Source organism: Suricata suricatta, chromosome 3, assembly GCF_006229205.1.
Source record: "Suricata suricatta isolate VVHF042 chromosome 3, meerkat_22Aug2017_6uvM2_HiC, whole genome shotgun sequence".
Classification (NCBI taxonomy): domain Eukaryota; kingdom Metazoa; phylum Chordata; class Mammalia; order Carnivora; family Herpestidae; genus Suricata; species Suricata suricatta.
In genome coordinates, this window is record NC_043702.1 from 14,437,110 (window position 1) to 14,463,313 (window position 26,204).

Sequence of the window (26,204 nt, forward strand, 5' to 3'; positions counted from 1 at the left end):
GGTTCTGGTGTCCAGAGTCACAATCATGTTTTAATTTCTAGGAGTTACTGACACTAACTGGTGGCCATCTCTTTCATGGTTCGGGAAAGGACTACAAAATCGGTACGGATGAGGTCGTTCAGTTAACGAACATCACAGGAGAAGCTCGGAGTACTTCATCCCAAGGTGCGATTATCTGAACTTCCCCCCAAACCTGAGAGGAGTTCTTTCATGACTAACAGAAGGAAAAGCAGCTGGAGTCAGGACGTCGATGGAAAAAAGAACACGAGGAAAGAACAACTTTGCCTGCATACGTATTAAACACGTGACCTGACCTTGCTGCTTTAAGAAAACGTTTACCTTGGGGCGCCTGGGTGGCTCAGTTGGTTACAGAGCCAACTTTTGAGTCCAGCTCTCACGGTTTGGGAGATCGAGCCCGTTGCTGGGCTCTGTGCTGATGGTGAGGAGCCTGCTTGGGATTCTCTCTCCCTCTCTCTCTCTGTCCCTCCCCTGCTTATGCATGCACACGTACACGTTCTCTCTCTCAAAATAAATAAACTTTAAAAATTTTTTTTAATTTATCTTCAGTTTTTACCTCCTGGAACTTTAAGAACTGGTTATAAGAAAGTCAAGTGGGTTAAGCGTCCGATTCAGCTCAGATCACAATCTCACGGTTCGGTTTGTGAGTTCAAGCCCAGCATCAGGCTCTGTGCTGACAGCTCAGAGCCTAGAACCTGCTTTGAATTGTGTTCCCTCCGCCCCACCCACCCCCCACTTGTGTGCTCTCTCTCTCTCTCTCTCTCTCTCAAATATACATTTAAAAAAAGTCCTGTATCCAAGCTCAAAAACAGCATTTTCATGCCCTTTCTGTACTCCCTACCCTTCATAGTGTTGCACTACTCCGTGGTATTTCTTTGCATTCACTCATATAATTCTGGCCACCAAATTCCCAAGACAACAGTACAAAAAAAACTAGAGCCTTCACACCAGACGCCACAAGCTCTTCTACACACGTGTGTGGTTACATGTGTGCACACGCTCAGCGCATCCTCCACAAGTCTGAGAGCTGGCCCTTCCGAAGTACGGAGCAGGGTCTAATCCTCACTTCACTGCTCGCTAACTGGCTAACGGCAGGGTCACTGCGTACGTTCCCCACCTGGGCCTCTGTGCTGTCATGTGTAAAACAGCAATGATAACACTAACTCATATGGGTATTTTAAGTCTTATATAAGTTGATATATGTAAAGCACTTAAAACAGCCTGACTCCTAAGAAATGCTGACATCAGCAATAATCCTTATCTTCATAACACAGATAAAGAAACTGAGGCAAATTTATTAAATAATGTTTCCAAAGTCACATAGTTAAGTGGCAAAGCTGAGGTCCAAACCACAGTCTGGATCTGGAACCCAGGTTCTTAACCACTGTCTTATATGGTCTCTAAGGATATCTTATCCCATTTCAAATCAACAATGGCAGGCTCATCGATATTTATGAAAATTATTTTTTCTTTTTAAATTTTTTCTACTGTTTATTTTTGAAAGAAAGAAGAGTGCAAGCAGGGGAGGGGCAGACAGAGACGGAGATGAAGAATCTGAAGCAAGCTCCAGGCTCTGAGCTGCCAGCACAAAGCCCAATGTGGGGCTTGAACTCACGGACTGTGAGATCATGACCTGGGCCAAAGTCAGCCACTTAACCAACTGATCGACGCAGGTGCCCCCAAAAAAATTCTTGAAAAAACATGCAATTGCCACTATCAAAGTACCAAGATACGAAGCGGCCGGCAGAACCCACATCAGAACCAGGAACAGCAGGCCTCCCATCCCGAAACCCAAAACCGGCTCCAGCACACACAGGCGCTTGTGGAACTACCCAGGCATATGGTTTCCCGCCCCAAACCGCTCTACATCCTATTCCACGCTGCGGTAGACATTCAGGCTCCGTGGGCAGTCTCAGTGGCTTGTGAAAATCCAGACCCGTACGTGCGGGATAACACAGATCAGGGCACAGTCCGGTCCGCTCCCTGCAGTGTCTCCGGCCGCACCAGCGACCCCCACTAGCAGCAGGCTGTACCTGTCCCCGCCGCCACTTCTAAAAGTGCGTTTTACTCAGAGGAGACACAAAGGCCACGAAGGATCACCTTACCTTTTTAAAAATTTTTCCATTTGGTTGTATTTCATCTTCCTCACTTAAAACTTCACGTGTCCCCAAGAGTCTTTTGTCCTTAAACTTGTTTTTTGCATACATAAAAACTTTATCTAGCGTATCACATCCAGGGTACAGTACAGAGGCCAAGCCATCCAAACTGTTAATGGATCTGTATGCAGACTCAGGTTTTGAATTCACAGGCTTTGCTTTAATTCGGTTTGATTTTTCTTGTCTTGTCTCAAACAAAAAATAATATGGAATATATGTTACAACAGTATAAAGTGTTATCATAAAATGTATGAAATACAAAAGAATGGGGTTGATGGTCTGTTTCAGCTTCATGGTGGCTGGTTTTGAAGCTACGTGGTTATTCATAGGGGCCCAAAGGGGAGACTCCACAGACTTCCGTAAGAATCTAGAAGGAAGAGAAAGGAAGACGTTAGTTCAAAATCGTTTTTAGGGGCGCCTGGGTGGCTCAGTTGGTTAACTAGTCCAACTTCAGCTCAGGTCATGATCTCATGGGTTCGAGCCTTGGTCAGGCTCTGTGCTGACAGCTCGCTCAGAGCCTGGAGCCTGTCCTGAGATTCTGTGTCTCCCTCTCTCTCTCTGACCTTCCCCTGCTCATGCTCTCTCTCTCAAATAAATAAATAAATAAATAAATACATTAAAAATAATAATTTTTTAAAAACCGTTTTTTAAGAACTTTAAAGAAAAAGCACTCATATTAGGTAGGTAAATGCAAATATTTGTTTTCAATCAAGCAGCAACTAGTACTGGCCTCTGGCAATGTCCTGTCCACCCCTGATGTAGTTAATTTCAAGGAACCTCTTACAAGGATCTTGGATCTCTTTCCACATCATCCTATAAACAGGTGGCTAACCCCAAGTGGTGAAGAAGGAGCATGCCAGAAACCTACAGAAGAATCCAGACCAAAAATGTACCAATTTCCTCTTCCTGGAGTCTCCTTAGCTCCTTCAGGGATAGCAAGAGCTCTGTATATACACCATTCCCTCCCTCGCGGCCCAGCGGCCACTATTAAATAATCCCTGGGCTCTTTCCCAGTGGGCCCCAGTCGGTCTCTCTCAGTAGCAATAAGCACTGGACTTGGCAAACACAGAATCTATTTCCCGTAGAACTATTTTCCAAGTTAGGCAGATTAGATGGCAACCCTAGGAGGCTGTGAACCTTGGTCTTTATACTTTGCATCCATCAGATTCGTTGATGCTACTACATGTTGCATACCGTCCTGAGTGCAAGAAAAACAACTGTGAACGAGACAGTCCACGTCCCTCCTCTCAGGGGGTCTACGCATTCGCTGGGAGCGGCAGATGAAGTACGTGGACACATGCCATGAACACATGCCGAGTGCTGGTAAATGCCTGGAGGAAAAACGAACCCAGGGAAGGCAAACACGAAGTGAACAGGCAAGGCTGGAGACGGCTACCGTGCGGGTGGGTCCACCAGAGCCTGCAGGCTGCGGGGCGCCCCTCTCCACAGAACGTGGCGGAGGCCTCCTCGGAACACAGGCAGGTGACATGCTTGTGGCCCAATGAACTCCTCCACACGCGTGCATAGCTGTGACATGACTCTGTAACTTGTCCAATCAGACAATATGCGACACAATATATGGGAGGCAAAGAAACAGAAACTGTACAAAAGCCTACAGACACCCCGCTGCACTCGGGGCTCAGTTTTTCGGGTGCGGACCCACTGAGCCTGTGCCGGCACAAGGAAGGTTGCTTCCAAGACGAAGAAAGCCTCGGGGTCCCGTTTCTCTGCGGGAGAGACCTGCTCGAGGGCCGGTGATATGTGAGCAGAGACTTACGAGGAAGAGAGAGAGGGGGCCACGGGCCTGAGAGAAGAGGAGCACCTCAGAGCAGACACTCCTTTGTGTGGCGGGACGGTAGGAACATCATTTTTGGAAAAACTAAACTGAAACAAACTACAAATGACCCCACCCAGCTTCAAACCCAGGGGTATGACTTCCAGCATGCTCATCTCCTACCCCAAAGTCCATGCTGTCTGTAGAAACTCTATTCCAGGCAAACGTGGCCAAGAGCTGTGAGGAAGTTAGACCGCAGGCCCAGCAGGCCAAGGACACAGGGCGCCAGCCGTCCCCTCTCAGACTCTTCACGACGTCCACGCAGAGACCGGAGCTCCAGGGAGGCCCAGTGGCGACAGCCACAGCCCGCACCTCACACACCGAAAGAACAGGGACAGGCTGCGGTCCCTGCCCCCCACTCCAGAGCAATGGCGCCCAGTTGTGCACACGCCGAAGCAGGCTGTAAGCACAGGGAGCCCCTGAGCAGCCCCAAAGTAGCCTGACTGGAGTCGGAACAGAGAACAGGGAGGCCCACGCCTGGTGGCGCTGTGGAAACCAGTGGAGTCCTTGGTAAGGGCTGGTAGTTCCAGGAGATCAAGGAAAGAGTTGAGCAAATAGATTTTCAACGGCATCAGGGAAAAGAGAACCTAAGAAGAGCCCTCCTAGAGTCAGGGCAGCTCAAAGACTGGCCTCACACACAGCCCCCACAAAGGCCTTATAATTTGCCTGGATCACACTGTGAGGCACTAGATGGCCCAGGGCTCTGTCCAATCAGCTAGCTACCGGCGGCAGAGGGTTAACTGCTCGGTGTGAACTTGGCACAAGTTTAACAAGGAGATCAGAGGAAGAAATAAAGAGGGTCCTACTAAAATCCTGCTGTCTGCCCTGAAGAAAAAGCTCTTCAAGGGCACTCCGTGTGTCCCCAAGGCTGGTGTGTCCCCAAGGCTGTCTGTGCCCACTGAGGAGCAACATCAAAGGATGCACACAGCAGAGGGTAAAAACAAACTGCACTGAAATAGGCCAGCAAGTCACTAAACAAATACACAAGCAAGCAACACAACAGTAAGCAGCCAGAGAAATGGGGAGGGGGAATCAGCATTCAGAAATGCTGTGAAAGATCTTAAATGTGCAGGTTACAACAAAAAATTACGAGGCACGCAAATAAACAGTAAAGGAAGACCCAAACAAGGGGAGAGAGCAGGCAACAGAAAGTGTCCACGAGAGGACCCAAATGTCAGACTCAGACAGACATCAAAGTAGCCATTATAAGCATGTTCAAAGAACAAAAGGAAAAAATGAAAAGTCTAGGGGCCCCTGGCTGGCTCAGTCAATAGAGCAAACGACTCTTAATCTCAGGGTTGTAGGTTCAAGTCCCACACTGGGTACAGATTACTTAAAAAATAAAATCTTAGGGGGAAAAAAAAAAAAGTCCAGCTCTGCGATTTTACAGGCTACGGAATACCTTCATGTTCGCCCATGCAGAGCTGGTGAGAAGCCAAGACTCCCAAATAATTCCCAGGCTCTGTTTCACCATTCCACAGTCTAGTCATCTGGAGGATGTGTGCCCTTAATGGGGACCCAGTGAAAGTTTTCTACTTAGGACAGTGGCACAGTAAAAATAAATGGTCCGGGGGCGCCTGGGCAGCTCAGTTAAACTTCCAACTCTTGATTCTGGCTCTGGACTTGATCTCTACGGTTCTTGAGATAGAGCCCCGTGTCACATCGGGCTCTGTGCTGACAGCCTGGAGCCTGCTTGGGATGCTCTCTCCCTCTCTCTCTCTCTCTCTCAAAATAAACATTTAAAAACAAAACAAAACAAAACAAAAAACCAAATGGTCCTACTACTTCCAGGACATCAGAGCTGGGAAGAATAAAGGTATCTCAATCAGCCAGGAGAGTGATATTACCTGAGTACTCTCCCCGAAATCTTATTTTGTATGTCTGTGTTTTGAACTGAAAAATAACACTGCAATAAAAAATCTGTTATCTGCAGATGATGACTATATGATGACTGTGTAGAAAATCCTGAAGAATCCATTAAAAAGCTAATACAGCTAATCAGCAATTCAGCATGAGTTGCAGGATGGAAGATGAATATACAAAGATCAATTGTATTTCCATACCCTAGCAATGAAGAATCAGGAAGTTAGGATAAAGCAATTATATTTACAATACTATCAGAAATACTTAAGATATAACAAGAAGTGTAAAATTTTTACTATGAAAACCATAAAACATTGTTTAAAGATATTAAGGGCCTAAATAAATAGAAAAACATCTGCTGAAGACTTAGTACAGTTAAAAATGACAAAATTCCCCAAACCTACGCACAGATTCAACGTAACCCTTATCAAAATCTCTACTGGCATTAACACAGAACTTTTCAAGCCAAAATTTACATGGAAGTTCAAAGTAGCCAGAGCAGCCAAAACAGTCTTGAAAAAGAACAAAGTTGGAGGGTTCATACATCTCAATTCCAAAACTAGTACAAAGCAACAGTGATCAAGACAGTGGAGTATTAGCAAAGGGACTGGGGGGTGAGAGGCGATTTTTTTTTTATGTTAACTTATTTATCTTTGAGACAGAGACAGAATATGAGCAAGGGAGGGGCAGAGAGAGAGAGGGAGACAGAATGTGAAGCAGGCTCCAAGCTCTGAGCTGTCAGCACAGAGCCGGATGCGGGGCTCGAACCCACAAACCGTGAGATCATGATCTGAGCAGACGTCGGGCACTTAACCGACTGAACCTGAGCCACCCAGGCACCTCAAGAGGTGCAGATTTTAAACGGACCAACACCACAAAATCTGAATAAGCACCAGAAACAGCAGGAGTGCCCAGGGAGAAGGGGAGGGGTCAGGAGACAAGGGCAGGACATTCAAGTCAAATCATTAGGTCCATTAATGCTGGGGAGAAATTGCATTTGCGTTCCATTGTACACCACATTCCCGTGTTTTAGAAAATTAGCTAACTGTGGGGGCGCCTATGTGGCTCAGTCGGTTCAGCGTCCAACTTCAGCTCAGGTCATGATCTCCCAGTTCGTGGGTTGAGCTCCGCGTCGGTCTCCGTGCTGACAGCTACAGGAGCATGGAGCCTGCTTCAGATTCTATCTCCCTCTCTCTTTCCCCCTCCCCCATTTGTGCTTGCGTTCTCTCTTTTCTCAAAAATGAATAAACATTAAAAAACTGATTTAAAAATAAGACAGAAAATTAGCTGACTGTACGCTAAAGGCAGCAGCAACATGAGGCGAGACAATGAGGGAAGGTGGTGAGGTGTGTGACAGGAAGCCAGCAGCTAGGATTCCCAGCTCCCAACTGCCCAAGTGCCCAGAGGGTGGCAGCAGCTGCTGTTCCTCCAGGCCTTCCAAGTGAAATCTTTCCCAGTTTCTGTATCAGAAGCCTAGAGAATAAAGTCCCAAATGAGAGGAGCTACAGTGAAAGAAGGGAAAGGGGTTTGGGTGCCTTCAGCTGGGACAGAAACACAGGAAGTGGCTGGTCAGCAGATGGATGGCTGGTAGGGAGGGGTGAATGCGTCTTGAAAATAATGAGTTTAAGATGCCAGAGTCATCCCAAAGTATGAACTGTGGTTGTTAAGAGGGATCAGAGCTGGAAACACACACTCGGGAGCCATAATCAGAGGGAGGATGAGAATGTAGGAAATCTCCTCCAAGATTAAGTTCAAGGACAGAAAACTTTGGAGGGAAACCAAAGCCAAGACTAAAGAGCAAAATCCCACTGGCAAGACAATAAAAGCAGAGCCCAGGCTGAGCAGTACCGTGAAAGCCAAGGGTCGGGAGAGCCACGGAGAAGTATTCAGTAGCATCACACGCAGCCTATATGTACCAGCCACATGAAATGAAGACATTTAATTTTTCTAAAATGTTTTAGACAAACCAGGTAAAGTAACAAACCTTGGGCCAACTGCGTCCTTTTTGCTGAAGGGGCTGCGGAAAAATCCAGACAACTAGGAAAGCAGTCGCAGTGCCTTCTCATATTGCCTCATCTTAGAAAGAGTATCACCTTTCAGAAAGCACACCTGAACAATTAGAATCTGTTCATTTCCTTCACAACTTCTAGATTCCCAATCCACTTTAAGAAGGTCTTGTCCATACCAGGGTTAAACTACCGGCCTCCTATATTTTTTTCCGGTATTTACATAATTTTTACATTTAGATCTTTTCATCATTAAGGTGCTTATTTTTCCATAGCGTATAAGGGAGAAAGCCAACTTCTTTCAGGTGAATTACCTGAACTGCCTCTTAAATAAACCACACATTTCTCAATGACCAAAATGTCATCTTCAACAGTAAGTTCTCGTTCGCGACTGGATCTGTTTTCTAGACATTATTCTACTCCTTGGATCAGTCTACTGCTTTGCCATACCTCCAAGTACAGTAGATTTTTAATAGTGACTCTCAACTGTGATACATGGACCAATCATAGCCGAGCTGCTTAAAGCTTATATCAATAGAAGACAGGTCTTCCCCACTCTTTCTTCCCTACCTATAAATTGAGAACTCTACTAGCAGACTCATTTTTTTTTAATGTTTTTTTATTTATTTTTGAGAGACAGAGAGAGACAGTGCGAGCAGGGGAGGGTCAGAGAGAGACAGAGACACAGAATCTGAAGCAGGCTCTAGGCTCCGAACTGTCAGCACAGAGCCCGATGCGGGGCTCGATCCCATGAACCGTGAGATCATGACCTGAGCTGAAGTCGGACGATTAACCGACTGAGCCACCCAGGCACCCTAGTAGACTCATTTTTAAACAACAACCATGTAAATGTTATGTGCATTGTTTGAGAACTGCTAATTTAAATATCTAGTAAGACTCATACTACGCATGTGTTTCAAAATTTTCTTATCAATTCTTACAAATTTATTCTTCTACATAAATTTTAAAGATTTAACATTTGGTGAAACAATCGGAAAATCAAAAGAAAAAGTAACACATGACAAAATATACAAAGAGCTCTTAAAAATTAAAAAAAAAAAAAAAACAAAGTCAAGCAACATAGAAGAAAACCAAAGAAAAACTGCATACAGAGGTGTAAAGGTCATTGTTGACCTTGAAAATAGCTGTTTTAAGTATCAAAGCCCAACTGGAGAGTTTAGGAAAGACCAGGAGGAGCTCTCTACAGAGGAATGGATTTTAGGACAGGACAAAGCCAAGTCTTTTGTTTTACAGATAAGAGATAGTTATAGCTTGTCGGCATACTGATGACTATGACCCAGGAGAGAAAGAAAAAGATGATGCAGAAGAGAGGGTGAGACACAGCACACAAGTGGAAGAGGTGGGCCTGACAGGGGAACAGGACACCGATGCTTGTGGGTGGTACCGGGAGCCAGCAGAAGATTCTTTTCTGAGTGCTTCTATTTTCTCGGAGTATTAGGAAGCAAAATCATGGGCTGAGAGGGAGGAAGAAAGGAAGGTATTAGAAGAGTAAGGAGAAAAGGCACCTGGGTGGCTCAGCCAATTAAGCATCTGATCTTGATTTCGGCTCAGGTCATGATCTCAAGGTTCATGGGTTCAAGCCCCAGGTTGGGCTCTGCACAGACAGCACAGAGCTTGCTTGGGACTCTCTGTGTCCCTCTCCTCCCTCTCAAAATAAATAAACGTAAAAGAAAACTAAGGAGAAAGAAGTATCAAACAGTCATCTAGGAGAACAGGAAAGTACATGGAGGAGGCAGCAGGCTCGCTCGATGTGCCCACCTGAGGTCTGAGCCCGGACTTAAAGGGAGACCAACCCTGCTGGCTGTGTGCTTCCCAGCCAAGTTCAGCTGGGGGAGCACAAACATGAATCAGGCAGAAAGGGGGTTAAGAAGAGGGTTTTACCAGCAAGCACCAGAACGGAAGGTAGGGAAGGGGAGGAAGACACAGGAATGAAGGCTATTTCCAAGGCAGTGGCTATAATGACTAATCAGAGAGTTTGAAGCTAAGGAAAGAAGGATGGCCCATAAGGAGGGGAAGGGGCTGTGAAAAGGAGACAGGATCAGTGCAGTCATGTCCTGGGTTGGGTAACAGAACTGTGGCACTGAGGTTCTAAAAGAGTAGTAAGATGGAGCCACAGGAGGTGACGGTCTGACTCGACTGCCTGAAACTGATCCTGCGGAAGGCATCCATTACTGTTCATGGAGTGCACTAGCCTGTGATCACAGACAAAGGGATATAAAAGGCAGAGTAAGAGATCATTTAAGGACAGGAGGTCAAGAAATTAAACTGGAAAGATACTGAAACAACTAAAAATCATGACAGGACAGAAGCAGAGTCACAGAAAGCTTGATGGTCAAGTATTTCAGGAACAGGGGGATGGACAACTGCAAATAAGAAGGCGCGGTAAGCAGTACAATCTAAAGGCAAAGCTTGAAGGACATGCCACTATTATTTCAGAGGTCATCAGATTAGGTCCAAGATGGAGTCACTTATACTAAGCCCAAGCTCATGCTAAACCTCAAGTCAGGAAACCAAAACTTAAGTTTCCATGGCTAGCTCACAAAGCAAAGATGACCTGGGTCAACCAACCAGTGCTTGCCCTCTAAGCAAGTTACCGGAACTGGCTCCAAGGCGTCCCTTTGTGCCTTGTACGAAAAGTATTACATGAGGCCTTAACCTCAGCAATGCCAGAATAACTTCCTTATTTCTGCTCACTTTGATCTACAGAGGCCTTACCTTCCAGTGCTCTTTGGAGCTCCTTTCTATCTACTAGATTGGATGCTGCCTGATGAATGAATTACTGTATCAGTAAATTGTTCATGGCAAATTTTCTCCTAACAACTGATAACAAGATAATCTAAATCAATCACAGATGAAGCAGAAGAACATATACATATACGTCCACAATACAGATGATGAGGCAGCCATTTAAAACTAGTTACACGCACTTGCAATTGACCCAAAGGGACTTCTGTGTACCTTGCTAATACTTTAAAAAAGGTATACACCGGCCTGCCTGGTTTTATGTCTGACAACAGTATACACAAACTAAGGTTTTTAAGCAATTATTTCTAAACATTTAAATGAAGGTATGATGGGTCAAAGTACATTAACTTTCCACCATGGAGAATATAAAAATTTCCATCTTTACTTCCAGAACTGCTAATTAAAATAACAAGTTGACTCAAGTTTAACATTAAAAGAAAATGATCCATCAAATACAATCTTTTTTTTTATAGCAAATACAATCTTAAAATGCGAAATTGTGTGATTACAGCACCTGAAATATGGTTTCAAAACATTCTAGGTAAATGGTCCATTGTGTTGTATCAAAAGAAGTTATTTACATCTTGCATTGTTTTAGCAGTTATTTTAAATCTCCATAATGATCAAGTTAAGAAAAATCCTTCCCTGTGTGGCTTCTACTACTTGAGGAAGAACACAGGAGACCTGGAGAGGGTGGTGGCGGTGGTGGTGGAAGAGGAGGAGGAGGAGGAGGAGGAGGAGGAGGAGGAAGAGCAAGGGCAGATGAGATTTTGGGTCCTTGTCAGAAAGCAGAGGACAGAAGCTGGGGTTCTGAAAATAACTGTGGATCAAGTAATGGAGATTAACACCCATCTACAAAATCACCCCCAAATACTACACTCAGGGGATATTTGAAGTTTTGATGCCAAGATAAAATTTTGGGATGCCTAGGTTAAGCATCCAACTCTTGATTTGGGTTCAGGTCATGATCTCACCACTTGCAGGATCGAGCCCCGCATCAAGCTCTGTACACACTGCACAGAGCCCGCCTGGGATTCTCTCTTTTCCTCCCGCTCTCTCGCTCTCAAAATAAACAATAAAATCAAATCAACTTTAAAAAAAGCTTTAAAAAGATTTATGTTTTAAGTTGTTATTAAGGAATATTATCATAGTCATACAACCTCTATAAACTCCCCACTTTTCCTCAAATGCAAAGAAAAAAAAAGTTACAAGTCATATGAAAAGCTTCCACAGACAACACGTGTTCTAGTAATAGGAAAAAAGCCTGTAAATGCCCGTGTTGTGGGGAGGGGAAAACCAGTAAGCAGGCTGCCACAGGGACCATGTTCATACTAGTATAGTAAAATGGTCCTGCCTGCTTAGATCTGGTTGCATCTACCTACAGAGACTTCAAGAACCTCTTAGGCACAGGAGAGATCTACCACAGTGGTATCCCAAACCATTAATCGCCAAGAGCTGCAGGACTGAACAACGGATACGGCAGTCTAGCTCAGAATCCGAGAAGTCTACAGGGTTCACAGGAGGGAGGAGGCCAGTAACACCATTACACGACTCTGCTAACACAGCAGGTCTTTCTGCCCACCTACTACTTCCCTCCAAAATACACCTGAAAGCTTCAACTTCCAGAACAGGGATAGAAGCCCAACACTTAGAAATTCTCCTACAAATTCACTGGGAGCAGAGAGAACATCCCAGGAGAAGAGACGAGAAAATGCTCCAGAGGGGTACCTTGATTCGCCACAATTTATTTCTTGCTTAATCTTGCCCATTACCCAATCTTATTTCCTCCTACAACCTCCAAACATGTATCGGGACAACAGAACTATTCATATGTGGGGAAAAAAACACAGCTTAGCATGATACCGCTAACATAGTATATAAATAAGTGGATTGTACACCAAGGGATATCAAGGAATCTGTATTTGCTAGTGTGAAATGTGCCTAGAATTTTTCACCAAACTTGAAATAAATGGGAAGCAATTCGGAGTACCAATAACGCAAGCACTGTGTAGGGAGACTTGTATCATCTCACTGAATTGTTACAAAAACCCAATTTCAAACAGATCATGCCCAAAGGCACTTACAACTAACAGAGGAAGCAGAATTTTAACCTACACATTTGACTCCCAACCAAGCTTTTGAATTCCTCCAAACTCCCTGCACTCTGGGCTTAATACTTTATTGTCAAAAACAAAACAGGAGCGGGGCACCTGGTGGCTCAGGACTTAAGCATCTCTTGATTTCCACTCAGTCCCAATCTCAGTCCCAATCTCGAGGTTCCTGAGATCAAGCCCCAAGTGGGGCTCTGTGTGCTGTCTGCTTGGGATTCTCTCCCTCTCAGTCTTCTGCCCCTCCTCCATTCACGCTTGCTCTCTCTCAAAATAAATCAACTTAAAACTTATTAAAATAATGAAAGTCTTTCACTACTTTAGAGACACTCCTTTCCACAAAAGTCACATGTTACATAAATCAAAAGAGTCCCTGAAAAATTATCTAAATTACTTGTTTTGAAGTAAGAAACTGGGTCAAGAAGGGCAGAAAGGAAGTCTTCCTTCCCAGAGCTAGGCTCTAATGAGTTGTAATGAGAAATGCAACCAGCAACTAGGATTTGCTCTCAGGAAAAACTTTCTTTAGAGGCGGGACCCTGGCTCTGATGAGCGTGCTTCTTCTCTGCTTCCTCAGGCGAAAACTGTAATAGAAATGATATGAAAAGATATATCTCTGGCTCAGGAGAATTTTTTCTTCTTAACATTTTTTTCTCAAGCTCTTTTCTTTTTATGTATTTATTTACTATTTTATTTATTTTTGAGAGAGACAGAGCATGCATGCATGGGGGAATGGCAGAGAGAAAGGAAGACACAGAATCTGAAGCAGGCTCCTCCAGGCTCTGAGTTGTCAGTGCAGGACCGGACATGGGGCTCGAACCCACGAACTGAGGGGAGGGGAGGGGAGGAAATGAGAAGGTACCGGAAGGGAGGGGAGAAAGAAAGAAGGAAAAAAACTTAGGTAAAAAATTTTAAACAGGCAGGCTGGACTAGAGGAATTTTTCCCAATTCTTACAAGTATCAACAGAACACTCATGGAGGAGGTTGCCTCCGTACTGCACAGTAGATGGTTCTCGCTCTTCCTTCTACTGAAACACAAACGATTTCTCCTAAAACCCCGAATATTAACACAGTGCTTAACAACCTGGAAATTTTCAATTCTGGCCTCACTGTGGTTACTGCTCTATTAGACTGTATGGCTGAAAAACCGGGGCCATTAATCCATGCAAGTACTTCCTGCAGACAACAAGTAAAAAGTGAAGAAATTCTGTACCAGAAAGTGTACTGAAAGCATTATTAGAGGCTCAAGTCGTATTGTCATCTGAATTAGATTAACTTCCCAATTCACAGCTAGGAGATTTTATGAGGAAATTAGAGTTATGTCCTTTTCTTTTTAAGAAAACTACTAAGCTTGTGTTTATTCTAACCACAGGAAATGGAATTCTGGCCCTGAAGACCCTGGGAGGGAGGAGAGCAGGGAGGAAGGAACGGGGCGGGGGGACGAGAGAGGGAGGAATGGAGGAAAATTCAGCAAGTCTCCACCATAAACACACTTACGTTAAAAATTAAGAAGCACATGAACAGAGCCAACTAACGTTACATAATCTTCAGTTATTCACTGTAATTTTTAAGCTTTTTCAATCCTTTTATTATAATAGTTGAAATAACAGTATGGCTCAAATATTCTCTCTGAACCACAAATATAGTCCCCCGACTTCCCTAACCCTGGCTAAGACCCATTTTTTTTTAAATCTACTTTCATCCCGTCTTCCTTTTCTAATGTCCGAGCCAGATGTTTTTTTAAAAGGAGAGAAGGGTTGAATCTTGAACGAATCAAATAGGAAACAAAAAGGAATTATTATACCTTTCTCAGTTTGATATAGAACACAGGTTTTTACACATGCACACACAACACCCACACGTACAGCACCCGCGTACACAGTACCTGTGTACACAACATCTGCACACAGCAGCACCCAGGTACACAGCACCACACACGTACACAACACCACACGCATACACACCACCCGCACATACAGCACCCACGCACACAGCATCTGCATACACAGCACCACACACGTACACAACACCAAACGCATACACAACACCCGCACATACAGCACCCATGCACACAGCACCTGCATACACAACACCACACGCGCACACATCTGCGTCCGCAGCCCCCACGTACACAGGTAAACTAGACTCTGCCACCACTTACTGTGACACCCTGTCCATGTCAGTAAACTATAATTTTCTCACCATTAATGTTAATGAGATCCAAGCAAATCTATTTTAAGACTACACTGGACTCCCAAATCAATCTGGAGCACTGGCAACCATCCAACACTGAAGATGCAGAAGGAGCCCAACTGTACTTCTGTCTTCTGTTTAAGGTACCCTCCCCCCTTGGTGAGGGAGGGGGACAGCAAGAGTTCCCCAGCTTTAAAAACAAAACAAAAAGCAAAAACACTCAACAAGCAGATTTCTAAGGTCCATTTCCAAAGTTCTAATTTTTTCCAATCAGATCAGACTGTTTCCATGGTAGGCAAATGAACAGGTCCAAGAAGTGAGTAAGGAAAGCCTTTACTTCCTTCTCATTTTCAATCATGTGAACGCACTATCTCAACGACAGCAAAAATACTTCTGGACATCGCCTAAAGACAATATGGGCAGACTGTGAGAATGCACCCGGGCGTGACAGGCTGATCCAGCAAGGACAGGCTAGGCTCAAGCCGTCCTGGCCAAATTCCCGGCCAAATAAAGAACTGCTTCAAACCAACCAACACGAACACACACACACACACACACACACACACACACGCACGCACAAGCACCAGTTTCAATGCACTGAGCAAAATATGGTTTCATATATTCATCCTGACCTCTGGCCGCTCTATCCACATAGCTAAAAGAACAAGAGTCAAATACTACCAGATGATACATTTATTTCAGCAGACAAACATATAAAGCCTAAGGTCTACACAAAGCAGCAGCTACGTGATCTTTTTACACATCAGAACATCTCCTTACTCTTACTTGGGGCTGTCAGATCTAACAAACAAAAACAGAGGCGAGCCAGTTAACCTTGAATCTCAGGTAAACAAAGAACAAATTTTAGTGTACCCGTGTCCCACGCAGCATCTGGAACATGCAGTAAAAACTCACTCAGGCACGCCTGGGTGGCTCAGTTGGTTGAGCGGCTGACTCTTGATTTCAGCTCAAGTCAGGATCTCACAATTTATGGGTTCAAGCCCTGTTAGTGCAGAGCCTGGAATTCTCTCTCCCTCCCTCACTCATACTCTCTCTCTCACGAATAATAAATTTTTTTTTAATTTTTAATTGTTCAATTGTTATCTGACATTCAGGTTTAAGTGAGTGCCTTCTGTTTTGTATGACAACCATACTCCCATCTCCAGTCGACCACAAAGTGTGACAATTAATTAGGATGACCAACCACTCTGACTTGCCCAGACTTTGGGGTTTCCCGGGGCACAGGACTGTCAGTACTAAAACCAGGAAAAGTTTTAGGGCACATGGGTGGCTCAGTAAGTTAAGCATCCAACTCTTGGTTTTGGCTCAGATCACCATCTCTGATCTCGAGGTTCATGAGATCAAGCCCCACCTCAGGCTCTGTGCTGGCAGCTTAGGATTCTCTCTCCCCCTCTCACTCTGCCCCTCCCCAACTTGCACACAAATGCACGCTCTCTCTTTCAAAAATAAATAAATTTTAGAAAATAAATAAAAAATATGAGGCGCCCGGGTGGCTGAGTTGGTTGTGTCTGACTTCCGCTCAGGTCATGATCTCGCGTCGCAGTTCATGATTTCAAGCCCCGCACTGGGCTCTCTGCTGACATCTCACAGCCTGGAGTTTGCTTCAGATTGTGTCTCCCTCTTCTCTGCCCCTCCCCTCCACACAAGCTCTCTCTCTCTCTCTCTCTCTCAAAAATAAACATGTAAAATTTTTAATAAAAATAAATAAATAATAAATAAAACCAGGAATGTTTTAGGCAAACCTGGACAAGCTGGTCACCCTATAATTAATCATCCCATGGAATAAGCAAATTATAGCTTGGTTTCTACCACTAGTAACGTTTGATCTTTTGTTTATGAAACAACTTTTCTATATTTTCCTACATGTGTCATCATTTACCTAATGCACAGAATTTAAAGTGAGGATAAAATGGAATGCAGCAAATAATAAAGGACTCTAGAAAATGCAAAGGCATTATAAATGCTACTTAGCAGTACAGGTGGTGTGGGTACACAGTTCTGTTTATGCAGAGTTTCAAAGCAGACCACTGCTTGGTTGTCCTTACATACTTTGTGACCCACTGAAGGTACTATTACTTGCAAAACTGGTTTGTCGGCATATAAAAAATGTTCAATAGACTTGCTCCTTTAAGAACTATGGCAGTAAGCTCTTAGTTTGAGGCCGGTCCCTCCATTTACTGATTGTGTAATATGGGACAAGTCCCTGAACACTCCAGAGCTTCAGCTTCAGTGTAAAACTGGGGTGATATCAAGAAATCCCTCACAAAATTCCTTTCAGGAACAAGGAAAGTGGGTGAAAGCCCTCTCCACAAACCACAAAATACAAAATAAGCGCATATTTCAGTAGCACTTTAAGTTCATTTATACCAAACTGTATACCAACATTTTCCTTTTAGCTAATTTCCTATACTCCCACTGATTCTGAGGACACTGAAGCCAATGGCAACTGTCCACTTACTGAGAGCCTAGGCCATAGAGCCAAATGGATGAAGTTTGACTTAGTTCTACTATTTACTAAACATCACCCTAAGTAAATTCCTTTCCTAAGTCTCAGATTCCTCACCCTCAAAATGTAAAGAACAATATCTGTATCAAAAGACCAGTTAACACATGTAAAGGATGAGGGACTTGCTTCCTGATAAGCACTCAGATCTCAGCTGCTAGTAATCGCTTTGATTTATGTTTCATGCATTTAAAATTCTAAAGGTTAGAAGCAGCTGAAATCCTATGTCCATCCACCATAAAATTCCTTGCAAAATTATAATAAGTAAAAAGAATGATACTTAACACACATCAAACATTAAAAAATAATAGTAAAAAAATAAAATGACTATCACATGTTGAAATGGTAATACCACTCTAAATACTGCTAAGCTTCACAAAATAAAGAGGGTACTGAATTCAAACTCCCAGATACTTAAATGAAATTCAAACTGAGAAAAGGAAAATCAGTAACATTGGTGAATAACATGACTTCATACTCCAATGGGTTTGTACTGAATTAAAATTAGGAGGAAAGCTACCTTCTCCTACCTTTCCTTATTCTACAATCACGAAATGGGAAGAATTAAAATATTTTCTCTTGGACAGTTTATACACACTTAGGTTTAATACACTGTATGCCTAAGAGAAATATTTTATAATTAAACAAACACTTTACCAGTTGACAATGGAAGAGGTGCTACTGCCTTCAAGGTATGCGCCTTTGTTTCCAATACCTGTCCAAACACACAGAGAGAGAACGTTACTACTTGTGGTCTAGTTAATCCAAGCCAAGTATCAGTCTTTTCTTAGAGAATTTTTACTTCCAAAAACTCACATAAAATGTTGTGGGTTTTTTCTGAAAACACCACCTATCAGACTAGCAAATGACATTTTATCACACAGTCTTTCACCAAAAAAAGCATATGATTTATTACTTACACACCTATTAGAATGGCCAAAATCCTAAACACTAACATCACCAAATGTAGGCAATACAAGAGGAACTCATTTGTTGCTGATGGGAACGCAAACTGTATGGCCACTCTGGAAGACAAGTTTGGCAGTTTCTTACAAAACTAAACATATTTACAATACGATCCAGCAATTGAGCCTCCTTGATATTTACCCAAATGAGTTGAAAGCTTATGTCTCAAGCGGAGCGGGGAGGACTAAATACAAGTATATGTAGCAGTTTTACTCATAATTGCCAAAACTTGTAAGTGACCAAGAAGATGTCCTTCAGTAGGTGAATGTATAGACTGGTACATCCAGACGATGGAATATTACTCGGTACTAAAAAGAAATAAGCTATCAAGCCATGAAAAGGCATGAAGGAAATGTAAATGCATCTTACTAAGTGAACGAAGCCAATCTCAACAAGCTACATACTGCATGATTCCAAATCTACGACATTCTGGGAAAGGAAAAGCTACTTGGGACAGTAAAGGTGGCATGAAAAGGGGCAGAGCACGGAGGATTTTTAGGGTGGCAGAACCACTCTGTATGCTGTGACGATAGACACATGTCATTACATACGTCAAAACACTGTGAAATGTACAAAACCAAGAGTGAGCCCTAATGTAAAATAGGGTCTCTGAGTGATAATGATTTATCAGTCTAGGTTCACAGACTATAACAAATGTACTACTCTGGTGTGGAATTACTGATCACAGGGAAGGCTGTGCATACGTGAGGGCCGGGGATTTATAGGAAAACCTCTGAACTCTGCTAAATTTTGCAATAAATCTGAAACTGCTCTAAAAAATAAAGTCTAGGGGCGCCTGGGTGGCTCAGTCGGTTAAATGTCCAACTTCAGCTCAGGTGATGACCTGAATAAATGTTTACAAAAAATTAATAATAAAAATAAAGTCTATTTTTTAAACAACCAAAAACGTACATCCAAAACTTTTAAGATGCACACTGAGTTTATGCTCTCATGATGATAATGGTGAAGAATAATAATTACTGAGATTTATAAACAGTATTTCACTGTATATACAACACTTTCATCCATTATCTCAATGATTTGCTCAATTGCTTGTGAAGCAGATAGGTTTGCAGCCATTAAAGAAATATTTTAGGAGCACCTGGGTGGCTCGGTATGTTAAGCATCTGACTTCAGCTCAGTTCATGATCTCATGATTCATGAGTTCAAGTCCCACATCGAACTGACAGCTCAGAGCCTGGAGACTGCTTTGGATTCGATGTCTCCCTCTCTCTCTGCCCTCCCCAGCTTGTACTCTATGAAAAATGAATGTCAAAAAAAAATTTTAACATCAGCCCAAGCTCAGAGCCTGTAAGCAGAGCTGTTTATTAATTTCCTCATTCCCTGTAAGGCAACCAAATATACTAAAAAAAAGGAACAGGCCTTAAAACCAGATATCCTTGGGTCCAAAATCCCCACTCTGCTCCTCATTAGCTAGGCCTCCAGACACATTCATTTGTTTTATTCATCCATCTATTCATCCAAGGGGGGGGGGGAATCTTCTAAATTTCCCTATTTCTTGTGACAGTTTCTTCATATGTAAATAAGGACAACATATAAATAATTCATATGCATAATATTTGGGTTTCTATAAATAAAAGACAACTCATTAGAAAAAATAGGCTATATATATCCTTGAAAAAAATCTAAATGCCCATTAAATACGGAATAGTCAACCTCACTAGTTATCAAACACAAATAAAAAACTATCATTTCCCCCACTGAATTTTTTTAATTAAAAAAACCTTGGCAAGGATGTAGGAAACAAGGCTGCCCTTGGCTTTGCTGGGGGAAGTGCAGCCACCATGCTGAGCAGCCTGGCAGCACCCAGCGAAAGCTGAAAACGTAAATTCCTATGACCTAGCAAATCCCTTCTTAAAAAATTTGCCCTGGAGAAATTCTGGCGCATGTGCATACTTACTTTACCCTGTTTTGTTGTGTTAATTAAATGGTCCAACATGACAGGTCGCAGTATTTAACTCGCCCTTAATAAATGCTGAATCTCCTCAACAAATATTTAGCAAATGCCTACTCTGGCCGGTACCTAATGCTTCCCATTCTGGAAATGCGCCCGCAGTAATCAGCAAGGTCCCACTCCTGGGGCAAGACAGATACAACCAGTAGCACTGACGTGGTAAAAACTGCCGTAAGTCCAGGGGCTGAATTCAGAAAACAGACAGACGCAGTCCTCCGTCCAGGAGAGGGAAAGAAGGTCAAGGAAGGAAGGCTAAGGACTGAGTGGATCCACCTTTCTTTGGCAAAGGAGACAAGAAGGGAGGGCACCACAGGCAGTGACAGCAGCATCTGCAGAGGCATTCGAGGACTCCTAAGGGCCTGTGAGCAGGCTGATTAATGATCCCACAGCTACTGGGCCCTGATCCCTGGAACCTGTCAGCGTTACCTTATTTAAGAAAAGCGACTCTGTAGGTGTGGTTAAATTAAGGATTTGGAGAAGAGGGGGAGGCCTGGGATTACCAGCCGGGTCCTAAAATGCCATCACGAGTGTCCTCAGCAGAGAGGCAGCAGTAGGAGACTTACAGAGAAGGCAATGTGAAGGCTGAGCAGAGATGGAAAGGGTTGGCCTGGAAGGCAGGGAGGGGCCACCAAATGCGTAGGCAGAGAGAGGCAAGGGCAGACTCTTCTCAGGAGGGGGGCCTCCACTTCAGCCCAGTAAACTTCTGGCATCTCTGAACTGCAGGAGAATACATTTGTGCTCTAGGAAACAAAGACCATCTCACTGGCACCGCCCTCTGTGCCATGCTAAGTGGTTTAGGTATTATCCGAATCCCTGAAGATAAAAGTCTGTCCAGATTTTTATGCAAGAGAACAGCATCTCAGATGGCTTTCCTAAAGCTAAGGCTGGTGCCACGGTGGAGAGAATTTATTGATGGGGGAGAGGGAAAAAAACAACTAGAAACAGATAAGAATCAAAACTCCAGAGACAATATGAAATTCCAGGTCACCAGATATTTGACAAAAACCCATCACAATGAAAGACAGATGAAAACTGAAGGGGTGGGGGGAGGGAAGAACAGGACTCCATAGAAACAGATGATGTAGGAAACAGAGGGAAAACTTTAAAGACGTGTAACTAATCTTTCAAACAGATATGAAAGACTATTACACTGAGAAAACAAGAACAGGGCACTATCTAGGATGAAAAATAAGAAAAAGCTCGTATTAAGAACAACACCTGAAATTAAATTTAAAAGTCAACAAAGAGAGGGGCACCTGGGTGGCTTAGTCAGTTGAGGGTTGAGTGTTCAGGTAGTGATTTCGGCTCAGGCCATGATCTCACAGTTCATGAGTTCGGGCCCCCACATGGGGCTCTGCACTGACGGTCCAGGGCCTGCTTCAGATCTCTCTCTCTCTCTGTCCCTCCCTTGCTCATTGATTCTCTCTTTCTCAAAATAAACTTAAAGAAAAAAGCCAATTAGATGTATTAGAAAAAAAGGCTGGGAATATTTTCCCAGAAAGGAAAACAAAATCAAAGTAGAAAGCAGGAGTCAAAAAAGACTTTTAAAAATAAAGGGGTAGCCAAGGGCACAAAGGTGCAAGAGCATCTGGCCCTGGGGTTACCCAACAGTCCAGGCCCGGCCACACACCGCTGACAAGATCCAAAGGCCGAGGGACAGGGAGACGTGAAATAAGAAAGGAATTTATTTCAGCAAGGCCAACACTGGGAAGGCAGTGAACCAATGTTTCAAAGATGGTCTCCAAAGTGCTAAAAACACCCCTAGGTTTACACGCGGGAAACTCGGACAAAGGTCGGTGGTACATGCAGGCAGGCAGTAAAGGTCAGGTGGATCTCTGTCTTGGGATCAACCATGCAGGGTCTGGTGGCTCGGGACAGCCCTTATCGCTTGAGGGGGTAGTTTCGGTTCCCTCAGCAGATGCTTTGTGCAGGATCTATCACTAGAGTTAAGAGGAGATCAGCTGGAAAGAAAAACTTAATTAGAAAGTTTGAGGTCAAAATGGAGGTAAAGTCCTCTTTCAAGGTGTCAAATTAATCCAAAAGACCAAGCTCCATTAAGAGGAGTTCTAGAACAAAAGAGCAAAGAGAAGAGGCAGCACTTACTGAAGCACTCTGCAGTACAGAATCGCAGAGCTGGTGGGCGCTAGGCTTCGGCCAGGCTTCAGACTGACAGAGCCTGCTCAGAGCTGAGCAGATGGGGGGGTGGGGGTGGAAAAAAATACCTGACCTCTAGATGCAAGCTTCTGAATCCTCAAAGAACCTGAGGGGCGCCTGGGTGGCTCAGTTAAGTCTCCAGCTCCTGACTTCACCTGAGGCCATTGATCTCCCAGTGGTGGGTCCAGTTCCACACCAGACGTAAGGCCTACTTGGGAGTCTCCCTCTCCCTCTGCCCACTCGCTCTCAAAATAAACTTAAAGTCTTCCAAAAACCAGGTCACCTACAAATAAGGTTAACTGCAGAATTGATCAACAAATAAGGATACTTTAGAGAGCAAAAGCAGGGGCTAGAGGAGACAAACCAGGATAGTCCCCTTCCCAGAATGAGACTCATACCGGCATCAGGCGTCTTTGCAACACCAGAAGCAGGAAGGCTGTCAGCAATGCCTTCAAAGCTTTGAGGGAAATGAATTTTAATCTGGAATTGTTCTCCGCGCTGATTTCCTGACCAACTGCATTTAGAAGAATGAAATTCTCAGACAGGCAAGGACTTTGGAAACTTATATTGTGCAAACATACTCTGCCAAGAAATTACTTTAAAAAGTTCTCCACCATGTGCACATACTACTTTGATGGTAGTTTTTTAAGTTTTATTAAATGTGTTATTCATTTTTTTTGAGAGAGAGACAGAGCGCAAGTTGGGGAGAGGCAGAGAGAGAGGGAGACACAGAAATGGAAGCAGGCTCCAGGCCCTGAGCTGTCAGCACAGAGCCTTACTTACACGGGGCTCTAACTGACAAACTGTGAGATCATGACCTGAGCTGAAGTTGGACGCTCAACCAACTGAGCTGCCCAGGCACCTCCTGATAGTAGTCGTAAAGACAATTTTATGAAAGCTAGCATTGACCTACAGTTCTGTACCATTTTACAAGGGCTACATCCCACAGGTTAAGGGCTAGTTTCACAAGAGTATTCCCCACTTTCTAGTCATGAGTCACCAGCTGGTTATAAATCAGTGATTCCCACAATCCCCTCCTTAGGTTCAATAATTTGCTGGAATGACTCACAAAACTCAGGAACACCCATTACTTAAGTTTAGTGGTTTATTATAAAGAATACAGTTCAGGAGCAGCCAAAGGAAGAGATGCATATAAGGTATGGGGGGTGGAAGAGACACTGGAAACCTCAGAACCCTCTCCAGCTGCCCCACCTTCCCAGCACCGGCCCAGTTCACCAACACGGAAGCCTAAAGAATTTCATTGTTTAAAAGAGTTTGGGTCTCCAGGCCCCTCACTCCTCCTCAGAGGTCAACGGGTGGGTCTAAATTCTCTAGTCCCTAGGTCTTTGAAGTGTCCAGCTCTATGGGACCCCCAAGCCCTAATTCATTTTGTTAGCATAAACCCAGGTGTGATCAAAGAGAGTACTTATGAATAACAAAAGATTCCTATCATTTGGGAAACTTCAGAGGTCTTAAGAGCTGGGTGCCAGTAGTGGCGACGAATACCAAATATAGTTTTGTATTATACAGCAGGATTCTGTTAATCATTCTCTTGACTAGCAGTTTATTTTTTAAGTTTATTTATTTTTCAAGTGGGGGCAGAGGCAGAGAGAGGGGGGGAGAAAGGGGGGGAGAGAGAGAATGAGAATGAATAAGACTCCCAAGCAGGCTCTGCACTGTTGGCATGGAGCCCAATACAGGGCTGGATCTTACAAACTAGGAGATCATGACCTGAGCTAAACTCAAGGACACTAAGGACGCTAATGGACGGAGCCACCCAGCGCCCCTGTACTAGCAGTTTAAGTGGGAGGTAAAGGTGTGATCATGTCAGTAAAAGCTAAAAAAACAAAAAACAAAACAAAAAAAAAACTTCCATTATGTACAACTCCATGGAGCTCCCCTCTACTTGCTAGATGGGATGCGGCCTGATTTGTGAATAATTTAATAAAACAAATTAGGTCTTCCTAATTGGCTGAATTTTCTTTAACAACAATAACAAATAAAATAGATCAATTGCAACAACATACTGTTATAAAAGTTGTGTGGACTATACTGGAATTAAAAATTTAATTGCCAAAAGCTATGTGAACGTCATCTTTCTCAAAACATCTCACTATACCACACTCCTTTCTGGGATGACGGGAGATGACAAATGCCTAAGGGAAGAGATGAAGAGAGATGTGGAAGAGCCGCAGCCACCGCCCCGCTGAGGACAGGTCGGAGGGCACAGGTCCCCCCCCAAGGCTGACGGAGGGGACCTACAACTGTGGGCAGCGAGACCGCAGATAAGGGGGGATGGCGGAACACCAGGTTAAATCAAACACACTCAAGTGACTTGCTGCTTTTTATTTTACTTCCGATGCCCGCCAGAAAGCTAAAGTGATGTACACAGCTCGGATCTGCGGCCCCACTGCATTTCTTTCAGCCAGCACTGCAGTGCAGCCAATGCAAGCGATGACAAAAAGAACTGAGGAGCGTGAATACTGGCAACGGAGAACAGAACCATCACTGTTTGTAGATAACTGCCTGTCTGGCAAGAAAATCCAGAAGAATCATCTGAAAACTATCCAGATAGAATGCACGCAGGTATCCGGACACTAAGCAAACAATAAAAAATCTGTAGTTTTTCTATATACTTGTAGTGACCAGTTAGAAAATGAAAAGAGGGAAGCACCTGCTAGCTCAGTTGGTACAGGATGCAACTCTTGATCTCAGAGTCATGAGTTCGAGCCCTACATGGGGGTAGAGTTTACTTTAAAAAAAAGAAGAAGAAGAAAATAAGAAAAAGAGAAAAGATCTTAGTCACAATAATAAAGCAACTTTAAAATACTTCATACATACAACATTCTATTTAAACACATGTGCATATGTGTATATATATATGTATAAAATGCTGATAGACACTAAATTCAAAAACAGATCATTTAGTTCCTGGGTAGAAAAGATCATTATAATTCAGCCAAATTAACCTGTCAATGAAATGCAATCCCAATTAAAATCCTAGTAGGAACTTTGTTACTTGTTTGTTTAGTATGACTACTCGATATTAATTCCAAAGTTTATCCAAAAGGAAAACACTTTAAAGGTTTGCTAATAAAGGTTGAGAACAAGAATACTTAGTGCATACTTGCCCGGTTAGATATCAAAACGAACACTAAACTGTTCGGGTACAGAATTTTAAAAACAAGTAATCATTGGATTTGATTTTGCTATTTGACAATGGTAGCATTTCAGATCAATGGTTAAAAGATTACTCAATAAATTAAGCATTAAAGAAAACAGAACTGAGCCAATGGCGGGATTTAAGCCCTAGAAAGAAGAGGAGCATGGGGTGCCTGGGTGGCTCAGTCATTTGAGCATCTAACTTTGGCTCAGGCCATGATCTCAAGGTTCGTGGGTTCGAGCCCCACATCAGGCTCTGTACGGACGTCTGGCTCAGAGCCTGGAGCCTGCTTCAGATTCTGTGTCTCTCTCTCTGCCCCTCCCCTATTCACGCTCTGTCTCTGTCTCTCAAAAATAAATAAATGTTAAAAAAAAAAAAAAGATGAGCAGATCCGTAAAGCCAACAATTAGTTTGGCAATCCCTCTCTTCCACAGTTCCCAGGCCCCAAAAAGGAGTTGTTCCCAAGTCTTCTTTCTGAGTA

The 26,204-nt window shown here is 43.5% G+C and overlaps 1 protein-coding gene across 1 annotated transcript in view; it reads right to left on the minus strand.

Annotated features, from left to right (window-relative positions):
- The window catches only part of ACSL3 (acyl-CoA synthetase long chain family member 3), a 57,635-nt gene extending 32,358 nt beyond the window's left edge, over positions 1 to 25,277 (minus strand). The window contains exons 1-3 of the mRNA XM_029933702.1: positions 25,235 to 25,277; positions 18,123 to 18,180; positions 2,124 to 2,541 (exon numbers count right to left, since the gene is read on the minus strand). Coding sequence (XP_029789562.1) covers positions 2,124 to 2,501 — 378 coding nt within the window. The 5' untranslated portion in view covers positions 2,502 to 2,541; positions 18,123 to 18,180; positions 25,235 to 25,277. The remainder of the gene's footprint in view (positions 1 to 2,123; positions 2,542 to 18,122; positions 18,181 to 25,234) is intronic.
- Positions 25,278 to 26,204: the final 927 nt, after the last annotated feature.